General features: G+C 36.6%; 2 protein-coding genes across 2 annotated transcripts; one reads left to right on the top strand and one right to left on the bottom strand.

Annotated features, from left to right (window-relative positions):
- The first annotated feature begins 86 nt into the window (after positions 1 to 86).
- On the top strand, positions 87 to 9,671 carry anpeplb (alanyl (membrane) aminopeptidase-like b). The gene is made up of 20 exons (XM_081372597.1): positions 87 to 1,415; positions 1,798 to 1,937; positions 2,186 to 2,325; positions 2,427 to 2,547; positions 3,098 to 3,252; positions 3,593 to 3,700; positions 3,865 to 4,008; positions 4,106 to 4,171; positions 4,620 to 4,685; positions 4,766 to 4,899; positions 5,099 to 5,181; positions 5,315 to 5,445; positions 7,090 to 7,145; positions 7,232 to 7,379; positions 7,462 to 7,550; positions 7,627 to 7,731; positions 7,830 to 7,997; positions 8,083 to 8,223; positions 8,747 to 8,828; positions 8,976 to 9,671. Exons 1-20 carry the CDS (start codon positions 814 to 816, stop codon positions 9,123 to 9,125), a joined length of 2,829 nt encoding a protein of 942 aa, XP_081228723.1. The 5' UTR covers positions 87 to 813; the 3' UTR covers positions 9,126 to 9,671.
- On the bottom strand, positions 9,352 to 12,574 carry arpin (actin related protein 2/3 complex inhibitor). Its single transcript, XM_081372598.1, has 6 exons — positions 12,400 to 12,574; positions 12,034 to 12,109; positions 11,212 to 11,344; positions 10,759 to 10,965; positions 10,512 to 10,675; positions 9,352 to 10,273 (listed from the first exon to the last, which is right to left on the bottom strand). The coding sequence occupies exons 1-6, from the start codon at positions 12,489 to 12,491 to the stop codon at positions 10,265 to 10,267; spliced, it is 681 nt and encodes a 226-aa protein (XP_081228724.1). The 5' UTR covers positions 12,492 to 12,574; the 3' UTR covers positions 9,352 to 10,264.
- Between the last annotated feature and the right edge of the window lie 6,783 nt (positions 12,575 to 19,357).

Raw genomic sequence — 19,357 nt, 5'->3', positions numbered from 1 at the left:
TTTTAAAGATGTTTTGATTAAAACTCAAAGGAGGGGAAGGTTGGGCACTTGGTGTTTTAAGCCCCCAACGGCGCCTTCCAGGCAGCGAGGGGATGGGTGGGTTTAAGGTTGAGGCTAGGGTTAGCTGCCTCTAAGGAGCCATTGGGGGCTTAAAACACCATCGAGCGGAAGGTTGGGGTGAGTTTAAAAAAAAAGGCACCAGAGTCCCCTCCCCTAACTCTAAGGAAAACGCACTCCAAATTTCACTCAAAGACATACTGATTTAGAAGTAGAAAAGGCTCAGCAATCCGTCAATGACGTTTTTTTTTTGTTTTGTTCAATGAGTCATCAGAGAAGTTTCTGGGCAGAACACTGCTGTCACCTCTGCCAGGGTCCCAAACAGCTGGATGTCTTATCACTGAGGTCTGAAGATCTATGGCAGAACATAAGATGGACTCAAGAGGATCAGAATGGGATTACTCCGCTCAGTTCCAGTGATCAAGTACATTTACTTTCAGAATGCACATCTCTTTTCTCAGCATCAAAACTCTAATGTGTTTTTGCTGACCTTGGACTGAACAGATACAGTATTATAACTGATTCCAGATGTGGGACAAAGAGCGATTCAGCGCATTACATGTCAAATACAGTCATGTTTATGTGTTTCTGGTTCATCCATGCTAGTTAATGTGTAATCTTGATAGGCGTGGCAGTGGTGCTTGACGCCCCAATTGATATATTGTCAAGATCTGTGAGAGGGTACAGAGTCTAAAAAACGCTCAGCAAGTTCCCTTAGCTCACTTCATTCTCGGAGGTTTCTCAGAAGGATCAGAAATGGCCAAAGGAACTGGCATTTCCAAGGCCGTGGCTGTCGGCATTGGGGTCATCACCGTTTCTTCTGTTTGTGGTTTAGTGTTGATGGTTGTGATGTTCCAAATTCAAATAGAGAAAAATCGTCCACTAGTTCCACCTCGTCCAACTAAACCTCCGGTTATTCCAACAGATCTTCCAACGAATCTCAGACTTTACGACTATTTGATTCCTGAGAGCTACAAAGTCGTCCTCCAGCCGTACCTTTACGCAGCGATAACTAACAACTACACAAACCAATCCTTCTTTTTCACGGGGAGCTCAACCGTAAGGTTTAAGTGTATGAAAGTCTCCAAAACCATCTTACTTCATGTTCACAACCTAAATCTTACGAAAGTGGAAGTGAGAAAATCTGATTCAAATGAGAAATTAGAAAGCAGCTATAAGATTCATTACAATGAAAGTAATTTTCTCGAGATCCAACTCAAAGGCCAGTTATCTGGAAATGGGACCTACTACGACCTTTTTACCACCTTTGAAGGGGAACTTTTTGAAGACTTGTCTGGGTTGTATGTGAGCCGGTACACTGAGGAGAGTAAAGACGAGGATGAGGAGGATGAAGAAAGGTAACGATATCAGGAAATCTAGTTTCTTTTAATAGAAATATTATTTATAAACTAGTATATATATATATTAAATAATGTTTTTGTCTTACAACATTCATTGACTGACAAAATGTGAATGTGTACTTATTTCAGTCTACACTGAAAAAATTATTCGTAAAATTTATTAAATTCAACGATTCATTTTTTTTTTCAGTGTAAGATATATTTGCATGTATTTGATCACATAAATTGTTTTGTCCGGTAAATAGTTTATTGTGAGAAGCCTCCTGAGATTTTTTTGTATGAAATCGCCATTATGTACATTTATACATACAGTTTTAATGACAAATACGTGAAAGATAAATCCACAACATCATTTACATAAATACTTCTCCACAAACAGATTCCTCGCCACCAGCCTGTTGCAACCCACAGAAGCGAGGAGAGTATTTCCGTGCTTTGATGAGCCAGCTCTGAAGGCTGTGTTTGATATTACTATTATCCACAGACCTGGAATTACAGCCCTCTCCAATGGAAAGGGAGGTTAGGATCCTTACTTGTCAGGCTTGAAAAAGTCAAAATTTCACTGTACATGAAAGAACATATTTGATATATAATATATATACACATGCTTAAAAATAAAGGTTTAAAACGTTTTTTTTTTACAGCAGCGCTATATAAGAACCATTTTGAGTTCCCCAAAGAATCTTTCAGTGAACAGTTTAAAAAGAACATTTAAACAAAACAAAAATCAAGGTATTTATGCTCAATGTATAATTTCTGTTTTTCAGAAACAGACTCGACAGTAATAGATGGAGAAGAATGGTTTGAGACTATATTTAAACAGACCCCCATCATGTCAACTTATCTATTGGCTTTCACTTTAGCTAATTTTGAGTACATATCGATACCTTCTGGGACAAACATGGATGTATGTTGCTTTCATTTTTATTGAAGACATTTCAGTGCTGGCTTTTTATTTATTTTTTATTTTTTACATTTCACAAATTATTATTATGATGTGTTTCCAAGATATATGCTCGGAGAGAGGCTATTGCTGCTGGCCATGCTGACTATGCAGTTGAAATAACACGGAAGATTCTGATTCGCTATGAGAATGAATTTGGATTTAAATACCCAATGGAAAAACTAGGTGAGTCAAGGGGGAAAATCAACGAGAAGGTTTCAATGGCTCTATTGAATTATGTGGTTTATTTTAATTGCTTGCATCAATACATATGGATGAAGTTCACCACTTATTAAATGTGTAGTTTTGTGCCCATACAACAAAAAGTTTAAAAAAAAATTGGACCCCATTGACTTTTATTGTATGGACCGGACATTACATTAATACATTATTAAGATCAAAAGTTGTGTCTGTCAACATTAGTGAACTAACATGAACATGAACATTTTTAACTAACATTAACAAAGGGTAAGAATGCTGTAAGAATATTGTTCTTTGTTAGTTCATGTTAGTTATTGCATTAACTAATGTTAACAAATAAGACCTTGTAAAGTGTTACCAAATATCTTTTGTGTTCTAAAAAAAAAAACGACACTCATTCAGGTATGGAACAACATTACACAATGTTCATTTTTGGGTGAACTATCCCAAACAGAACATGCTGAACAAGCTGAAATGAGTCTGTGTTCCATATAAAAGACATGGAGGATCACAAGCAAAATTTGTTTTATTACAGATCAGATAGCCCTGCCAGATTTCAGTGTCGGAGGCATGGAAAACTGGGGTTTCATTTCATATCAGGAGTCAGGTTTGCTGTATGACGAAGATTCGGGATCAACCTTTGATAAAGAATGGGTGGCCACTCGGATTGCTCATGAGTTGGCACATCAGGTAATATTCATAACCTTAATATCCTATTGCATAATTCATCACCGACTTTTATATTGGGCTAGATATTTCAATGAATGGCATTGTTAACTGTGCAGTAGTGACACATAAAAAAATATGCAAATAAATAAACATAATCAAAATATATGAGAATTTTGATTAGCCCATTTATTTTTGCTATCCTTTGACTATGCATGATTAAGTTACCTGCATTTTAAAATTTGAATTCTCTGATGTAGGTCTTTAGAACATAACATATTTGGATCATCCACTAGAACTATCCCCAAAATCATAAATCTTTAAATAAACAATTTTTCCATTTCATACCTGTGCTTAATTTCAGTGGTTTGGAAACCTTGTCACTATGCGCTGGTGGAATGAGCTGTGGCTGAATGAAGCATTTGCGACATATATGTCATACACCGGGGTGGAAGCTGCTGACTGGGACTTGGTATGTTTTTTGTTTATTTTAGTATAATGATTTTAACAAATAGTACCCAGGGTTACTCCTTTCTTTTTTTTATTTGTCGACAACTATAATGGGAATGACTTAATTCAGTTAAAACTCTGCCACCTCCAACTTCTTCTGATGATATTGTTCATTTGTGTTTTCAGAAAGATCTATTTGTTCTCAGAGAAATCCAGCCCGCCTTTCAAGTGGATTCCTTGAACTCTTCTCATCCTCTCAGCTTGCATGAAAATGATATTCAAACTTCCTCTGAGATCACAGAACTTTTTGATGACGTCACATACAGCAAGGTTGGCATGACATCTCAATACAGTTATAGTGTCAATAAGTAGCTTAATGTTCAAAATTAATAATAAAAAAACCCTTCATGCTCTGTACATCCTCTAGGGTGCTGCTGTGTTGAGAATGCTGTCCGCATACATGACTAACGAAGCATTTATGAAAGGAATCAGGGTAAGCCGAAGTCGGGGGGAATTATATACACTATTGTTCAAATGTTTGGAATCTTTGGAGGATTTTTTGATGTTTTGAAGAAGAAAGGTCTCTAATGCTCAACAAGGCTGCATCTATTTGATCAATAATACAGTAAAACAGTAATATGTGAAATATTATTACAATTAAAAGAAATGTTTTCTATTTGAATAACTTTTGAAATGTAACTTATTCCTGTGATGGCAAAACTGAATTGTCAGCATCATTACTCCAGAAATCATTCTTATCTGCTGATTTAATCCCCAACTCAAATGTTATATATTATATATGCTTTAAATATTTTAATATAATTGTGTTTTTACAACTTAGGACCTTTTGTGATATGATGTGATTATGTATTGTTTATGTATTGCATATTTTAAAGTATGGTCAGGACTGATTGTCTAATTACTAAATGTCTATATTTTAGACGTATCTCAACAACTTCCAGTACAATAACACTGTGTACAACGATCTTTTGGAATGCTTGCAAAAGGTAAATCGAGGACCTATATTCTATTTTTTAAGTTGAAATAATATGAGAGAATAATGACAAATATTTCCAACAATGATCAGGAGACAAATCTAGATTTGGAAGGCTTCATGAGCACATGGATTGAGCAAGTTGGGTACCCAGTAATCACCATTATTACCCAGACGGGGGAGATTTCTCAAGAGCAGTTTTTACTAAAGCCAGGCGTGGGCCATGAGTGAGTTCCAAAAATCAATATTATCATATTTACTGAATCATTTAGGCTCCATGGCAGGCCATTTATAGCATTGGATTTAAACTAATACAATAAAAAGTCCTAAATTATTGTACCATTATATGCAATTTAGTCTTTATTGTTTAGTCTCTATAATTCAGTAGTTTCCAAATTCAAATATTGTTTATTTTCTTCCTAACAGTATTCCATGGGAGGTTCAAATCACATACATTAAGTCTGATGATTCGGGGGTGAAAAGAGATTTACTGAGAGTAAAAGGTCCAGGTAAGGAACGAATAAACTTTAAAGCTTCATTTTAAAATATAAGAAGGAAACCTGCCAAAACAACAGGGCTAAATATGCAGTAGCTGTTTGTAGTGATTAACCCTACTGCTCATTTCTGCATCCTTCCTTACAGTTCGAAGGCCACATTATCAACTCAAAGATCAATGGATTCTTGGCAACATCAACTGCACTGGCTTTTACCGTGTGAACTACGATGAAGAAAACTGGAACAAACTTCTAATGCAGCTTGAAAAAAATCGCCATGTAAGACATTTTATTAGCATCCTTTTAAATCACTTTACAGTTAAGGGCAGCAACATAACTTTGCGCAAGTACGCGAACCCGTGGCCAACAACCGATCCGGTTAAACATACTTAACGTGCGCTGTTCCATTGGTCTAGCGGTATCAAACTTCATTAGGCTACTCAAGGGGGCGATAGAGATACATTCAAATAGGCTGCCTCTCACATTAAACCATATTACTCAGGTAAATTGCTATAAACATACGGAATCAGCATGAAATGGAAGTTGTTTTAGTATTTTCTTCCCTATTGTGACGTATATCAGAGTGAATAGAGATGGCTTCTCGAACAAGACAAAATGTAGGGCGGGACTTGATTTTGTCCATTAGGAATTGATTGGATCGTTGGATTGTTGTGGTTTGCTATAGAGCTCGGGCGTAGACGTTATGGAATGGTGCATTGTGGGTAACGGCGGCCATTTTAAAGGCAACGCAAATGCCGGTTTGGAATAAGGTAATAGCGTAGCCGGCCAGTCTCCACCGGCACCGAGAAAGAAAGAGAAAGAGTTATGGACCGTGACAAAAAAAAAAGTTGGCTATACCGTATAGGCCTACTGACAAACTTAATAATGAAGCCAAACAACGCTACTTAAAAAAATTGAGATTATAGGCGGAATCGATCCCTATGAACATAAAGTATGGAGTTTGGAGTATTGGACACCAAGTCTCCTTGTGTTTTTTCCAAGTAGGAAAATGGGGAAAACTAATATAATTTATGAGGCGTTTGCCCTTGTCGATCGTGAGACAGATTACAGCAGTTCACAATACAGCAATACTGAACCATTTTCCTTAAAATAACCTAAATTAAACCTAATATTATCAAATGACCAATGTTACAATTTTAATTACCTACTACAGTACATCTACTTCCGTATTCCCACAATGTATTGCGATGTAACGATCCCGAAGTCTATAGACCATTAGGTGCGTTTACACAATGTCTAATTACGAGATTACGAATTGTAAAAAGCATTCACATTCTCGTACAAATCGTAATTACAGCATTATCTGGGAATTTTCTGAGAGCTCCCATTTGTACCATATGACTGCTGTACCGCCTGATCGCTACAGATTAATATTTCCATTGCGTTGATAATTCCAATTCTGAGCCGGACGTGAACAGCTCCGAGTAGAACATCATGTGTTGTCATCTCGTAATTACGATAATTACATTGCGTGAACTTTTCACATTTCCGGGGGGTTCTGAGAAGCGGAAGTCGTCATCATTGGGTAAATTTCTATAGTGGTGAATGGGAGACGACAACTAAAATAATTTGTAACATGAACGTGATGTGCACAGATAGGTCATTTATAATAAATGCGGCAATATATAAAAAAGTTATTTTGTATGCTTTGTCAAATATAACTGTTTTACTCAAGATGCCTTTAAAGGAGCTACCAAAAATGAACATAACCAATGTCCATCGCATATGAGAATACAATGTGCGCGATCCGACACATTTCAGTACGCAACTTGCGAAATCGAGCTTGTGTGGCATGAAGCGTCTGCGTTCACGTACTTGCGTGAAGAATATTTTGTCATTTACAGTAAATATTCAAAATTCAAGCAGAATACTGATGAGATCAAAACTACCTTACATCTTTAGTTGATCCCACTCATCAACCGAGGGCAACTCATTGATGACGCTTTTAATCTTGCAAGGTACATTTTTCATTCAGATAACTTGGTAATTCTATTGTTCACTGGGATTTGTTGCTGTATGTTAACTTCTAATATTTGTTGTAAAGGGCTCATCGCCTCAACGTCACTATTGCACTAAGTCTAACTAAGTTCCTGGTGAATGAAACTGAGTATATTCCATGGGAGTCCGCACTGAAAAACCTGGACCATTTTATCCTTATGTTTGATCGCTCTGAGGTCTATGGTGCGATAACGGTGAGCACAAGGAAACAGCCTAATTTAACACATACAAAACAGTGAAAAATGTGATAACTTATCTCTACGTTTCTATGTCAAGAAATACCTACGCAAGCTAGTTACAGGACTATATGAGCACTTTGAAGAGTACACAAATAATGCAACCATTCCTGAGGATCACACTGACCAGTAAGCAAATTTTTTGTGTTTCTTTACATATATTTTGTTGGAAATCTAGCAATCATTCTTTGATTTTCCTTCTTAGGTATAACCAGGTAAATGCTATTTCAGTGGCCTGCGCCCATGGCCTTCCCGAGTGCATAGAAATGGCAACAAGTCTATTCATGGATTATAAAAATGGCTCAAATATGTGAGTTGCGTCTTTAAGACTAAATTACAGTTCTACAAGATATCTATGCATATACATAAGATATATTGACTTGAAAGCTGATGTATTTTTACATTTAGGATTCATCCGAATTTGAGGAGAGCAATCTATTGCAGTGCAATAGCTGCCGGTGATGAGGATGATTGGGAATTTGTTTGGGAAGAATACCAAATGACTACAGTCGCTGCCGAGAAAGACAAATTAAGATATGCTCTATCATGTACCAAAGAAATCTGGCTGCTGAACAGGTCAGGGCAGCGATTTGAGCTTTACACCATCTCAACGGACACTATGTTTACTTCATACTCACTATTGACGTTTATAATCCAACAGATATCTTGAGTACACTCTTGACCCTTCAAAGATAAGAAAGATGGATATGGTCTCTACCATAAACTACATTGCCAAAAATGTCGCCGGCCAGCCTCTCGCATGGGATTTTGTTCGTGGCAAGTGGTCCTATATCACCCAAGAGTAAGTTAAGGTCCAAATGATTATTTAAATTCAATGAATGAAAACTGGAAAAAAACTTGCTAGTAACTTGCTAATAACACATTGAATTAAAGACAACATTTCGAAGTAGAAAGTCTGAGATTGTATTATCTTGTAAAACGTACTCCAATAATTTATAATCATTTTTTTTACAGCGCAGGCAAATTAAACCACTCAAATTACATATTCCGCAAACATGTTCAGTCTGTGTCTTTGGCTTGAAATAAATGATGAATTATAAAATATGATTCGGGAATTGCCACGGCAATCAGGAAGTTATAACACCCAAGTTACATAAAAGTATCAAAGATCAACAGCAATTCAGGGTCCAAAGGCTGCCTTCAGCTATAAATGAAAGATAGTCTTAATTGTCTTAAAGGTTTTATCAGTTACTTGTTGGAAACCATAAGTATATAGACAGGTGACTTCAAGGTTTTATCTCTGTTACTTGTTGGAAACCATAAGTATACGGGACATGTGACTAACAATCATCTTTTTTGGGCAGGTATGGAGCGGGAATCATATCTTTAGGCAGTCTACTAGATGGCGTGACAAAGAGATTCTCCAGGGACGTTGAACTTGAGGAGGTGCTGTTGTTTGCCATTTTTGGTTACTCTCTGACTCTTTCAGTTATTGTAGAGGCATGATAAAGAGTAATAGTTGATTATGTCTCAATATGTAATTGTGTTTCCACCATTGTTCTTACACAAACATTCAAAATTGTCTTTACACAGCTGAAGCAGCTCCAGAGGGAGCAGGATAAGAACGAACAGGGGTTCGCAGCTCGAGCTTTGGAGCAGGTCATTGAAAGGACAGAGGCAAATATTAAGTGGGTGAATGAAAACAAGCAGAATGTTAAAGATTGGTTCAATGGAGAGCTGTAGGATCAGAGTTTTTGTAGGCCTGCACGATCAAAAACAGATGTAAAGGCATTCCACAACGAAAGCAACACCCTCCTGTGGTTCTGAGATGGTTTTCGCTGGAGAATTAGTCAAGCGTTAGAAGAGAAGAACAACGAATGTGCAAAAATGGCTACATAACACATTCCCTATGCTGTGCTGAGTAGTTAAAGCCAGATCTATGGTGTATATAAGAGAAAAGGCCAAAAATGAATGTTTAGGACAGCTTAATTTATTGCCTTTAATATAATAATATAGTATTGTTTACAGTGATGAAATCACATCTAAGCACATAAACCAAAAACAAAAGCACAAAGGACTATTGTTATTCTTTGTATTTGTATAGTTTATTTTAATTAAAATGCATATTATGAAAGCTAGTATTTTGAAATATTACCTTTTTATAAAACCATAGCAATAATTTTGTTGATTACTGTGATTGATGATATTATGAAAGACAAAAGTTGTGATTCATGTAAAAGTGTAAAAGTCAAACATGTAAATCTTTAAATAAAGTGGATTTTTTTACACAGCTGTTTCTTTTGATGCACTGGTACTACAAAAGATCTATTACACACACACATATATATAGTCGATATTAGATATTTAATTGTGCATGCTTATTTTCCTTTTTACATTAAAATGACCATTGCTGCCATTTAATGCTCACTAAAAAACACAAATAATTTAAATGTAAACTTCAGCAAATATAAAAACAATAAAATCTAAAGTATACATTTATTTATACTGTACATTATAATGTTGCGATGCCTAAACACAACTGATTTTAGGTTTTAGTGTTTTAAAATAGTGTATCGTTTTAGAATCAGCCATTAATCGGCCATCATTTTAATATAGTTGCAAGTATAAATAAATATGATTATGAAATATTATAAAAACGATGATGTTTAATGATCTAAAGGATATGCCTTTGAAAATACTTAGTACATAAAAATGCATAACAGTCTTTATTTTAAAATGGCACTTTTGCTGTTTATTTATTATATTTTCATGTGATAACATAGGAATACTGACTGTGAGGTCTAGTTTTGTGGTGTAAATATACATTTGGAAGACAGATAACAAGGCACTGTGATCCAATCCTGGAAGCTGAAGGGTGTCGTTCAGTCATCCTGAAAGCAAGATCCCAAACAACATAAAACAAATGATACAGGTTTGCACAAAGAAACTTCAGTGAAACAAATCCTTCACTGGATCATTGCATTTGTTTGACTTAATCTTAAACCTCTTGATGATAGAATAACAGGAAATGTTAAAACGATTACACATCTGTTCATGATAAACCCATTTCCTAAACAAACGTGGCCAGAGCAAAACACAAAACATTTTCAGTTGAGCAGAAAATCTTACCCATTCTTCATCGTCTGCTCCGTCACCCTGACCGACACTCTTCCCTGTCTTTTCCTGATCAGTTTTGTTAGCCAGTATTTTCTGTGTCCACGATGCTCCAGCGTTCTCATCTCCCGCAAAGTTGCACTTTGTCACTGTACCACCATCCAGTTTGGCGAAGGAAACTAGACAGGCAAAAACAGACAGAACAGTATGTAGCAACCTTGATTTACTTAGAAGTACATACTATGTTCAGCACTGCACTCACAAATAAAGGGCCCGTCTCCTTTTGTCTTAAGACGGATTTCTTGGCCAGGCTCAAGCTCTGTTTTGTTCATCTCCTCCTCTGAGATCCAGAATGCAAAGGCCTGACCAGGACAATGTTTTGAAGTCATTTTAACCAGCTGGTCCTTATTCACAATATCCCTCAGTTGGCGCTCATCTAGAGAATCTGTTTCACCCTTAGCCTCCACTTCTGCAAGGTTGAGACACACAAACAGACACCTTTTGCTCACAACATGCATAATAGTCTGCTGCCATACATGAAGATATTTTATAAATCGGCAAGTTACATTTACTTGTAATAGTTTTGTAAAAGTTTATTCCAGCTTTTATTATTTAATGGTTCAACTGAAAGTTTGGCTGCCATTAAAAAGCACAATAAAAACATGCCATATTAAAACCGAATGGTTCTGAATAAATGCACATTATGGCTACTCACTGAAGGATGACATGAGATAACCTGTGTTGACCTTCCGGGTATCACTGAAGTTAGGTTCAATCTCATTTCCTTTTGAATCATATTTTCTGCGATGGATTCGGCTTGGTTTGATGTACAAAACATTGAAGCGCTCCTGAAATAAACACAATTTAGAATTTATTAAAAAAGGATATCAGAAACTTGCAAGACACGCAACAATAAAACAACTGCTGAATCACTAAGAGTCATGGAAAATATTATATTATCATTTCATTACAAATAAAATTATATATTCTCGACTGTTCAAATGTTTGGGGTCCTTTTAAGTGTTTTTGAACAAAGACTCTTATGCTCACCAAGGCTGCATTTATTTGATAAAAATACAGTAAAACGTAGTATTGTTAAATATTAATACAAAGTTTTCTATTTTAAGATATTTTAAATGGACCTGTAATGCAAAGCTGAATTTTCAGCATCATTACTCCAGTCTTCAGTGTCACATGATTCTTCAGAAATCATTTTATTCTATTATGCTGATGTGATGCACATTCCTTATTATTATTATCAAAGTTGACATTTAATATCTAGCCTATCTATTATTTAATATTATAAGTTTCATTATAATGGACACCGTGATACATTTTTTTTAGGATTCTCTGATGAATGGAAAGTTCAAAAGAACAGCATTCATTTGAAATGTTTTTATTTTGTAACAGTTAAGTTTTACTGACCCCAGACTTCTGAACGGTAGTTTAAATTAGTGAATGATCATGATTGCAGAGTACAACCAACGTTCCTGAGTTGAGGAACAATTTGAAGTTCTCTAATAAACAATCACTTTACCTTTCTGTTGTTCACATCTGTTATGACATGGCGTGACACATCCAGGACCGCCCCCTCTAAAATGACACCATGACCACTGTAAAGTGAAAATGATACATAAAACACAATGTACTATGGTAACGTACTATGATACCGCCAGTACGCCATAGTTGGTGTCGCTATAAACTATAATAACTTGCTATTACAAAATTGACTAAATATTTCACAGTTTGAAGCATGTAGCATATCAAATTACTTCATAATGTTTTTACAGTATTAGCTATAACGTATGTAACTTGTATTTTGAGAGTTATCCATATCTGTAAGGGAGACAAGAAGTAAACAGTCGACAACTGCAAAAAGCAGGCTTGCACTTTAAAGTATTACCTCTGGTGAACTACTGGATCCCATGCGGAGGATAGTTTCTCATTATGCACAGGTTTGTTTAATAACGCAGTGTTGTCATAAATGCGACTCATCTTCTGCCGATGATTTTGATTTCGTCGAAAGCTCAGCCACTTCCTGGTTACGTCACCATGAAATCTCTATCCATTCGAAACGCAGTTTAGCGATGCGGGGAAATAGTCAGTAAAAGAGGAAATAGTGTGTAGCCTACTATGTATTTTTAACTTGTTGACAATATATAAATGAATGTAAAATAAGAGTTATTTTTTTTGCTTCTACACTGAATTGGTCTATATTTGCGCGAATGGTGGTGCCAATATGAAAAGTAAAATATTCATCATCACAGTTTTATGATAGCAGTGGAAACCTGTTTTCTGTTATTTTAAGTGAACCCAACATTTTTTGTGTTTTAAAGTCATCTATCAATCTATGTCTTCAAAATATCGTTTTTTTTTTCTCTTTTATATAGGCCTAATACCATTTTATATAATCATCAATGGAACTGACTAAACTGAACATACAGCACTTTTGGTCTGATTCATAACTATTTAAAAAACATCATATTAAAATGTTTATTTTGTGGAAATATATTTTTTGTTTTGAGAAATGTAACACCCCAGATAGCATGTATAATCGGCCCGAGCTCGGCTGCCCCGCGGCGCCTGCGGCTCAGACTCGGCATCGGCGTGTGTTAACCGGGCCGATTGTGGCCCGCAGCTCGCTCTGGCACATGCATTTTTGTTACGGCTGTAAAGCACTGGGCCGATTCATGTTCACCGTAACTGGTAACTCGGCTCTGCTGTATGATCTGGACCACTTCTGGAAATGACTCGGCTTAGGTTAAATCAAGGATGGTTTTAATGTAGCAATAATTAACATAAAAATTATTTTAAAATTGACGTAAATTCCTGACTGTATCTTAGGATGTTATACTCGTCGAATGTCGTTGTCCAAAACAAAATATCTGCGGTAAATAATAATAATAATAGAGTCATTTTGCACAGAGCAATTTTTAATATTTATAACCATAGCAAAAGTTGTCATGAAGATTCTTTACGTGTATTTTAAAAATGCATGGCCGCTTGACATCACTCGCACAGTCATGGTGATTGCAGTCGCGCATCGGCTGAGTAGTTGGGTAGTCTAAAATTAACACTGAGTCTAAAATTCATTTTACTGGCTATTTCAAATGTTTACCAGCAGTGACGGTTAAACTCTGGGCGCTCGGCTCAGATGCGTTTACCGGTATGAAGCCGATTTCAACAGTTGCTGCAGCGAGCGTCAGCACGCAAGATGTGTGCACAACTTTCGGTGAGATAAAACTCAACGCCTGACTTAAAATCATCCCTTTTCGATCATGCGTCATTACAGTGAACTTGAGGTAAGTTGTGTTCAATTTCCTTAAAAAGCATCAACATTTCACGCCGAGCATATCAATCGAGTTACGTCGACCTACATATTTCGAACTGTTGCTGATTAAATGTTGATTATTATCGATCCGTTTAAACTTTGTTCATGTTCATTTGACAGTGCTTCCCTAGATGAAACGAAAAGAAAGAATTCAGAACTCGAATTCTATTAATTAGGACAACAATATATAAAAAAAATTCTGAGTAAAGTAGTGCAAATGGGGGTAATATGAAAGCTTTTATGGCGCGAACGAAGCTAACATTGACTAACGTTAGCTGCGCTGTTTTTGCGCTAGCAGCTCATATTTTCGTTCTGCTAGTTAGCAAAGAATTAGTTGCTAGGCTAGACACCATTTTTATTGAATGCAATTTACGTGAATAATATTTACGAGCACAGTCTTTGATCTGTGGAAGAAAATAAAGTGGAACAAATGTTAGCTGGCTTAAGGCCAATTCCGCACAGACAAACGCCAACAAACACGTTTTGTCCTAAAGTATGTGCACATTTTGATCCTGTAAGAAAATATTTATTTTACTTATGTAAATAGAGGAATGATGTGGGACTTTGGTCTGCTGAAAGCTGGGTCATGTCTGTTGCTTAGTGAGATCGGGACTTATGAAAATGAACTGAGGACTCTTATAACGGTAGAGGAGCAGCTGCGCCTGCGCCGGCGACCTCACAGTTGCTGGGGATTATGATTACGCTGACACGTTTGCTCCTGGTTTTACAGGTATGATACAACATATGTTCATGCTGCAAATATTTTGTGTATTAATGTTCTGGGTTGTGAAGATCTATGTGCAGACCGTCCGCCATTTTGTGAACGCTGTGTATGACGTCGTGAAGTGCATTTAATGGCCCTTTGCACAGGGGCCTGTAACAGCACTCTCGACATTTAACAATATAAAACGAGAAGAAAGTCGTGTCTGAAAGCAGCAATCTTTTACTTGTATTGCTAAAATGAATGAATATCTCGTGTTTTTCCATAGGTGCTTGAGTTTGTCGGTGTCGGTTGGGGCAGTGTGAACATGACGCTTATTTTTCATAACATTCTGAATACAACGACCAACTTTTGTTGGTGTTTGCTGGCGTTTGTCTGCGGTGTGAATTGGCCTCTAGTTGTACTTTTATGGCGCAAACTGAAATCGCACTTTATAGCTAACATCAACATTACCTTTGGCTAAATGCGGTCTGTACAGACAGGTTTGAAAAGTTTATTAGCTACCCTAGGGCTGGGCGATATGACTGAAAACTGTATCATGATGTAAGCGTTTCATATCAGTCGATAATATTGATATTTTTTATGACCTATTTAAAATAAGGACCAGGAGAAAAATATATTACATTCAACATTTTTATTTTAAACTTAACCTTCCTCTGATTATAATCCCCTCAGTTATAAAGGCAGAAATGTCAACACAACCATGGAAAGCAACACCATGGAAGACACAAAAAACAGGTCTTCTCGGGAGGCTGTGCCTACAGGTAGGAATTCTACAAAGTGATCTCTCTCGGTTTACTCTGATCTACGTACAATGTTTTGCTACTAATCTGTTATGCCTGCTTTTTCTTGTGTCTTACAGCAATTGCTAAGGAGATCCTCATCCAGCTTGATTCTATCAGACAGCAGCAGTTGCTCATCCTGATGCAGCTCCTACAAATCTCCAGCAGTTCCAGACTTCATGCCAGACCCAACACATTTTGGGCTCCCACTTTCAACTATTGAGGATCTACAATGTTTGGAGGAGATGTTAAAGAATCCAGAGGAGAAGAAGAATTTGGTGAGTTAAATTATGCATTAATCAGATCATTCCTAAAAGTCAGTCCCCACTCTCACTCATGCTATATTCCTTAAATAACTAATGAGGTACATGTCTTTGTTTCAGACTGTTCTCCTTGGAATGGTCGGAGGCATGACTCTTAAAGACACTGTGGGGCAGGTCCTGAAAAGAGCAATGAACACTTCGCTGGCGAGACACACATTAAAAGTGTGGTTCTGGGTGAGTGTCAGTGCTGGATAACTGCACTGTGGTGACATCCCATGGCTCTACAGTGCAACCTATTTATTTATTTATTTATTTACTGGCTGTGACAGTGACAAAGTATTTAGGAGCACCAGTGCGACTGACCTGATCAGGTTCTATGGGTGCACCCTCCATTGAAACTAGAGCTGCAACGATTCCTCGATTAAAGTCGAGCACTCGATTTAAAAAAATCCTCAATTGCAATTTACCCGTGTTGAGTAACCGGCAAAATACCGGAAGTGGCGCATTCCACAGACGAGAATCCATGAATAACATTATTACACCGTTTTCTAAGGCTACGCGATCTATTTAAAACCATTTACAATCATAATATAGCATAGTGCTATCATGAAATCACAAAGGCTGTGATTTAGTTAAGAATATGCGCTTTAAAAAAAAAAATGCCCCGGCAAGTCATTTTATCAAATATCGCCTTTTAATGGGTAGGTTAATTTGTCATTGATCAGAAGGTGCTCCTAAATTTTTGACTGTGCTCCTAAACTTTTTAAATTAAAAAGAAATGTAAGTGTAGAGCCCTGCATCCAAATTAAGTTTTGGTGGTTGCTGAGTAACATCACATGGTCATGCTGCTCTCTTCTATCTTGTGTTTTTCTCAGATGCAGTCCGCCGGAATGCCCTGACCAAAGATTTTACAGAAGAGGAAACCGAGCTGCTCATCACCAGGTGGCTGTGGCTAGCCTCTGATAGGGATGGTGGCCGAAGCCAAAGAGGGCGAACAGGCAGACAACGTAGACAACTCAAAAATCGCGGTGGGCCAGAATTAAATGTTTCAAAGTTAAAAATGTTGATATTGGAAAATGGTATTTGAACTCCTTGATTCTACATAATGCTGTGATATTATTTCTATTCTATTCTATTCTTTTCAATTCAAATCTGTTATTAAAAAGTGTGTGCGTAGACTACTCAAAAACGCATCTGGGCCAGAATTAAATGTTTCAAAGTGAAAATGTTGATATTGGAAAATGGTATTTGAACTCCTTGATTCTACAATTAATGCTGTGATATTATTTCTATTCTATTCTGTTCTATTCTATTCTATTCTTTTCAATTCAAATCTGTTATTAAAAAGTGTGTGTGCGTAGACAACTCAAATGCAGTGGGCCAGAATTAAATGTTTCAAAGTTAAAAATGTTGATATTGGAAAATGGTATTTGAACTCCTTGATTCTACATTAATGCTGTGATATTATTTATATTCTATTCAAATCTGTTATTAAAAAGTGTGTTTATCCTATTTTTGTAGTGTGGTCCAATAAAACATGCATTAAACATGAAACCTGTCTTCCTTGTGCTGTTTTACTTTGTTTATCTTGCATAAATAACGGCTGCTAAGCAATTTTAGTATTAACCTGATATGAATGGAAATCATAGTTCAAAGTTCAAATAAGGAACGGGATTGGAGGCGAGCTTACGTCCTCTCACTCGGGGTTCCGCAATCGGGCCGCGTTAAAACCGAGCGCTCGCAGAGCAATCGGACCTAGATTCATGCCGAGCATTGGCCGAGTGTTTTAGCCTTAATCGGGCCGCGTTAAAACCGAGCGCTCGCAGAGCAATCGGACCTAGATTCATGCCGAGCATTGGCCGAGTGTTTTAGCCTTAATCGGGCCGCGTTAAAACCGAGCGCTCGCAGAGCAATCGGACCTAGATTCATGCCGAGCATTGGCCGAGTGTTTTAGCCTTAATCGGGCCGCTTTCGGCCCGCACAATTTTTGCTAGCTGGGACTGCACAATAAAATTAACACAACTACAAATTACACAAAAATAAATAAAATATACCACTAACACTGAATAACAAGCAATCAAACACACACACACACACAGAGAGAGAGAGAAAAAACATAAAGCGCGGTGAGCGCGCTAAATACAAAAACATCTCCCAGCATATCGTTTCTTTTTGGATATAAACACTCAAAATTGACCATATTCATAAAAGAAGAGAACAACTGGCAAGGGATATCGGACATGACAATCACAACCTCGAACTTCATTGACCACCTCTAAAAGTAAGCTATGGCTTGTTTAACCTGTAGTTAATTTGACTAATGTTAAATCTAGAGAGAGTGGTCAAACCAGCATGCCTAAATTTATACAAAATTATGTTTTCAAATGAAATCTAGCTTAAGGCTGTCAATAGATTAAAATGATAATGATGGCATATGTTTTGAATAACGTGCATAAATTCACAGACATTTATTGCCAGTTTCTTTCAAATCTTTGTCAGTTATTAGGGGGTTGGGGGGCAAAATGCCAGCAGAATTAATATAATGCACCCAAAATTCAAGATGTGGTGGGGAAAAAAATGGCCCCAGTATGAGTTATTTTTATATTTATAACATATGATGTTAAACAATAATTCCAGAATATTGGCGCGATTGCAAATGTGATAATGACTTTAAACAAAGAGTAAATATTGTGATGTGACATTTTAGATGTAGGCTAATATATTGTAAATATTCTCTGTTTTTGCTCTATTTCTCCAATGACAATATTCCAAACAAGCCTCAGAAAAAGAGTTATGTGTATCTGAACGAATCCAGGGGTTTTGTGATTCAGTGAGCTAGTTGCTTAGTTCCAGAATGAATCTGCCGTTTTGAACGAATCAGTTGAATGAATGCTTCTATGACTTGTTCATTAAATCGTTGATTTGGCGCCACCTACTGGCGGTTTTAATTTCATAATAATTTTTTTTTTTAATTATTATTATTTTTTTAGCACCTAATTTTTTCTACATTAAAATTATTATTATATTTAAATCATTAATCTCATAACATTATTTATGGTGTTGTAATTGCAATGTAAATGCATGGTTATAAAAAAATGGTTAGAACATAGTTATAAAAAAAAAAGAGTTAAAGGAGAACTTCGAGTTCACGCGCATAGGTTTAGTACCTATGATCACGCGCTTGAACTCGGCAATCGACTACTTTGGACTTCAACCGAAAAACAGGATGTAAACAAAGGTAGTTGCGCTGGCTTAAATAACATCATTTTTATACATTTCTTTCACATCTACTGCAGTCAGATCCACTCGTGTTCACTCAGAAGGAATCACTCACATTTTCTGTGCACTTGTAATGACACATCAAGGATGTTAAGAGGCTAAAAGCAGGTTTAGTACTTGCCCTATTGAAGTCAACAGGGTGCAAATTTTAAAAATAGAATAACTCGGTGTTGGCAACACCGATTTTTGTCGTTGTTCTCTGTATTGACAGCACTCTAAATGTACAAAAAAATGAGCTCAATGTTAAAATTGACCGGAGTTCTCCTTTAATGTCTGCCGGTGATATTCCATAAAAAAAATATATAAGCAAAGTTAAACATATGACATTTCATACAAAACCATTATAATTAATGCATCACACTTGTGAATTTCCCTACAAATGTTTTATCTTCAACATTTTTCATATAATTGTTATTATAATTGGTGGTGGTTGAGGAGATTCCCCCCTTCTATGTAAAAGCACTTTGAGTACCCAGAAAAGAGCA

This window comes from Scardinius erythrophthalmus (assembly GCF_964197995.2).
Source record: "Scardinius erythrophthalmus genome assembly, chromosome: 8".
In the NCBI taxonomy this organism is placed as follows: domain Eukaryota; kingdom Metazoa; phylum Chordata; class Actinopteri; order Cypriniformes; family Leuciscidae; genus Scardinius; species Scardinius erythrophthalmus.
Note: the sequence above shows the minus strand (reverse complement) of the source record. Positions and strands in the feature narration are given on the sequence as shown.

Coding starts and splice junctions, on each gene's coding strand:
- anpeplb (XM_081372597.1), top strand. CDS start 814: ATGGCCAAAGGAACTGGCATTTCCAAGGCCGTGGCTGTCGGCATTGGG. Junction 4,900..5,098: donor AAGCCAGGCGTGGGCCATGA/GTGAGTTCCAAA, acceptor TCTTCCTAACAG/TATTCCATGGGAGGTTCAAA. Junction 8,829..8,975: donor GGGACGTTGAACTTGAGGAG/GTGCTGTTGTTT, acceptor GTCTTTACACAG/CTGAAGCAGCTCCAGAGGGA.
- arpin (XM_081372598.1), bottom strand. CDS start 12,491: ATGAGTCGCATTTATGACAACACTGCGTTATTAAACAAACCTGTGCAT. Junction 10,966..11,211: donor TTATCTCATGTCATCCTTCA/GTGAGTAGCCAT, acceptor TCAACCTTGCAG/AAGTGGAGGCTAAGGGTGAA. Junction 10,676..10,758: donor AGGAGACGGGCCCTTTATTT/GTGAGTGCAGTG, acceptor TTGCCTGTCTAG/TTTCCTTCGCCAAACTGGAT.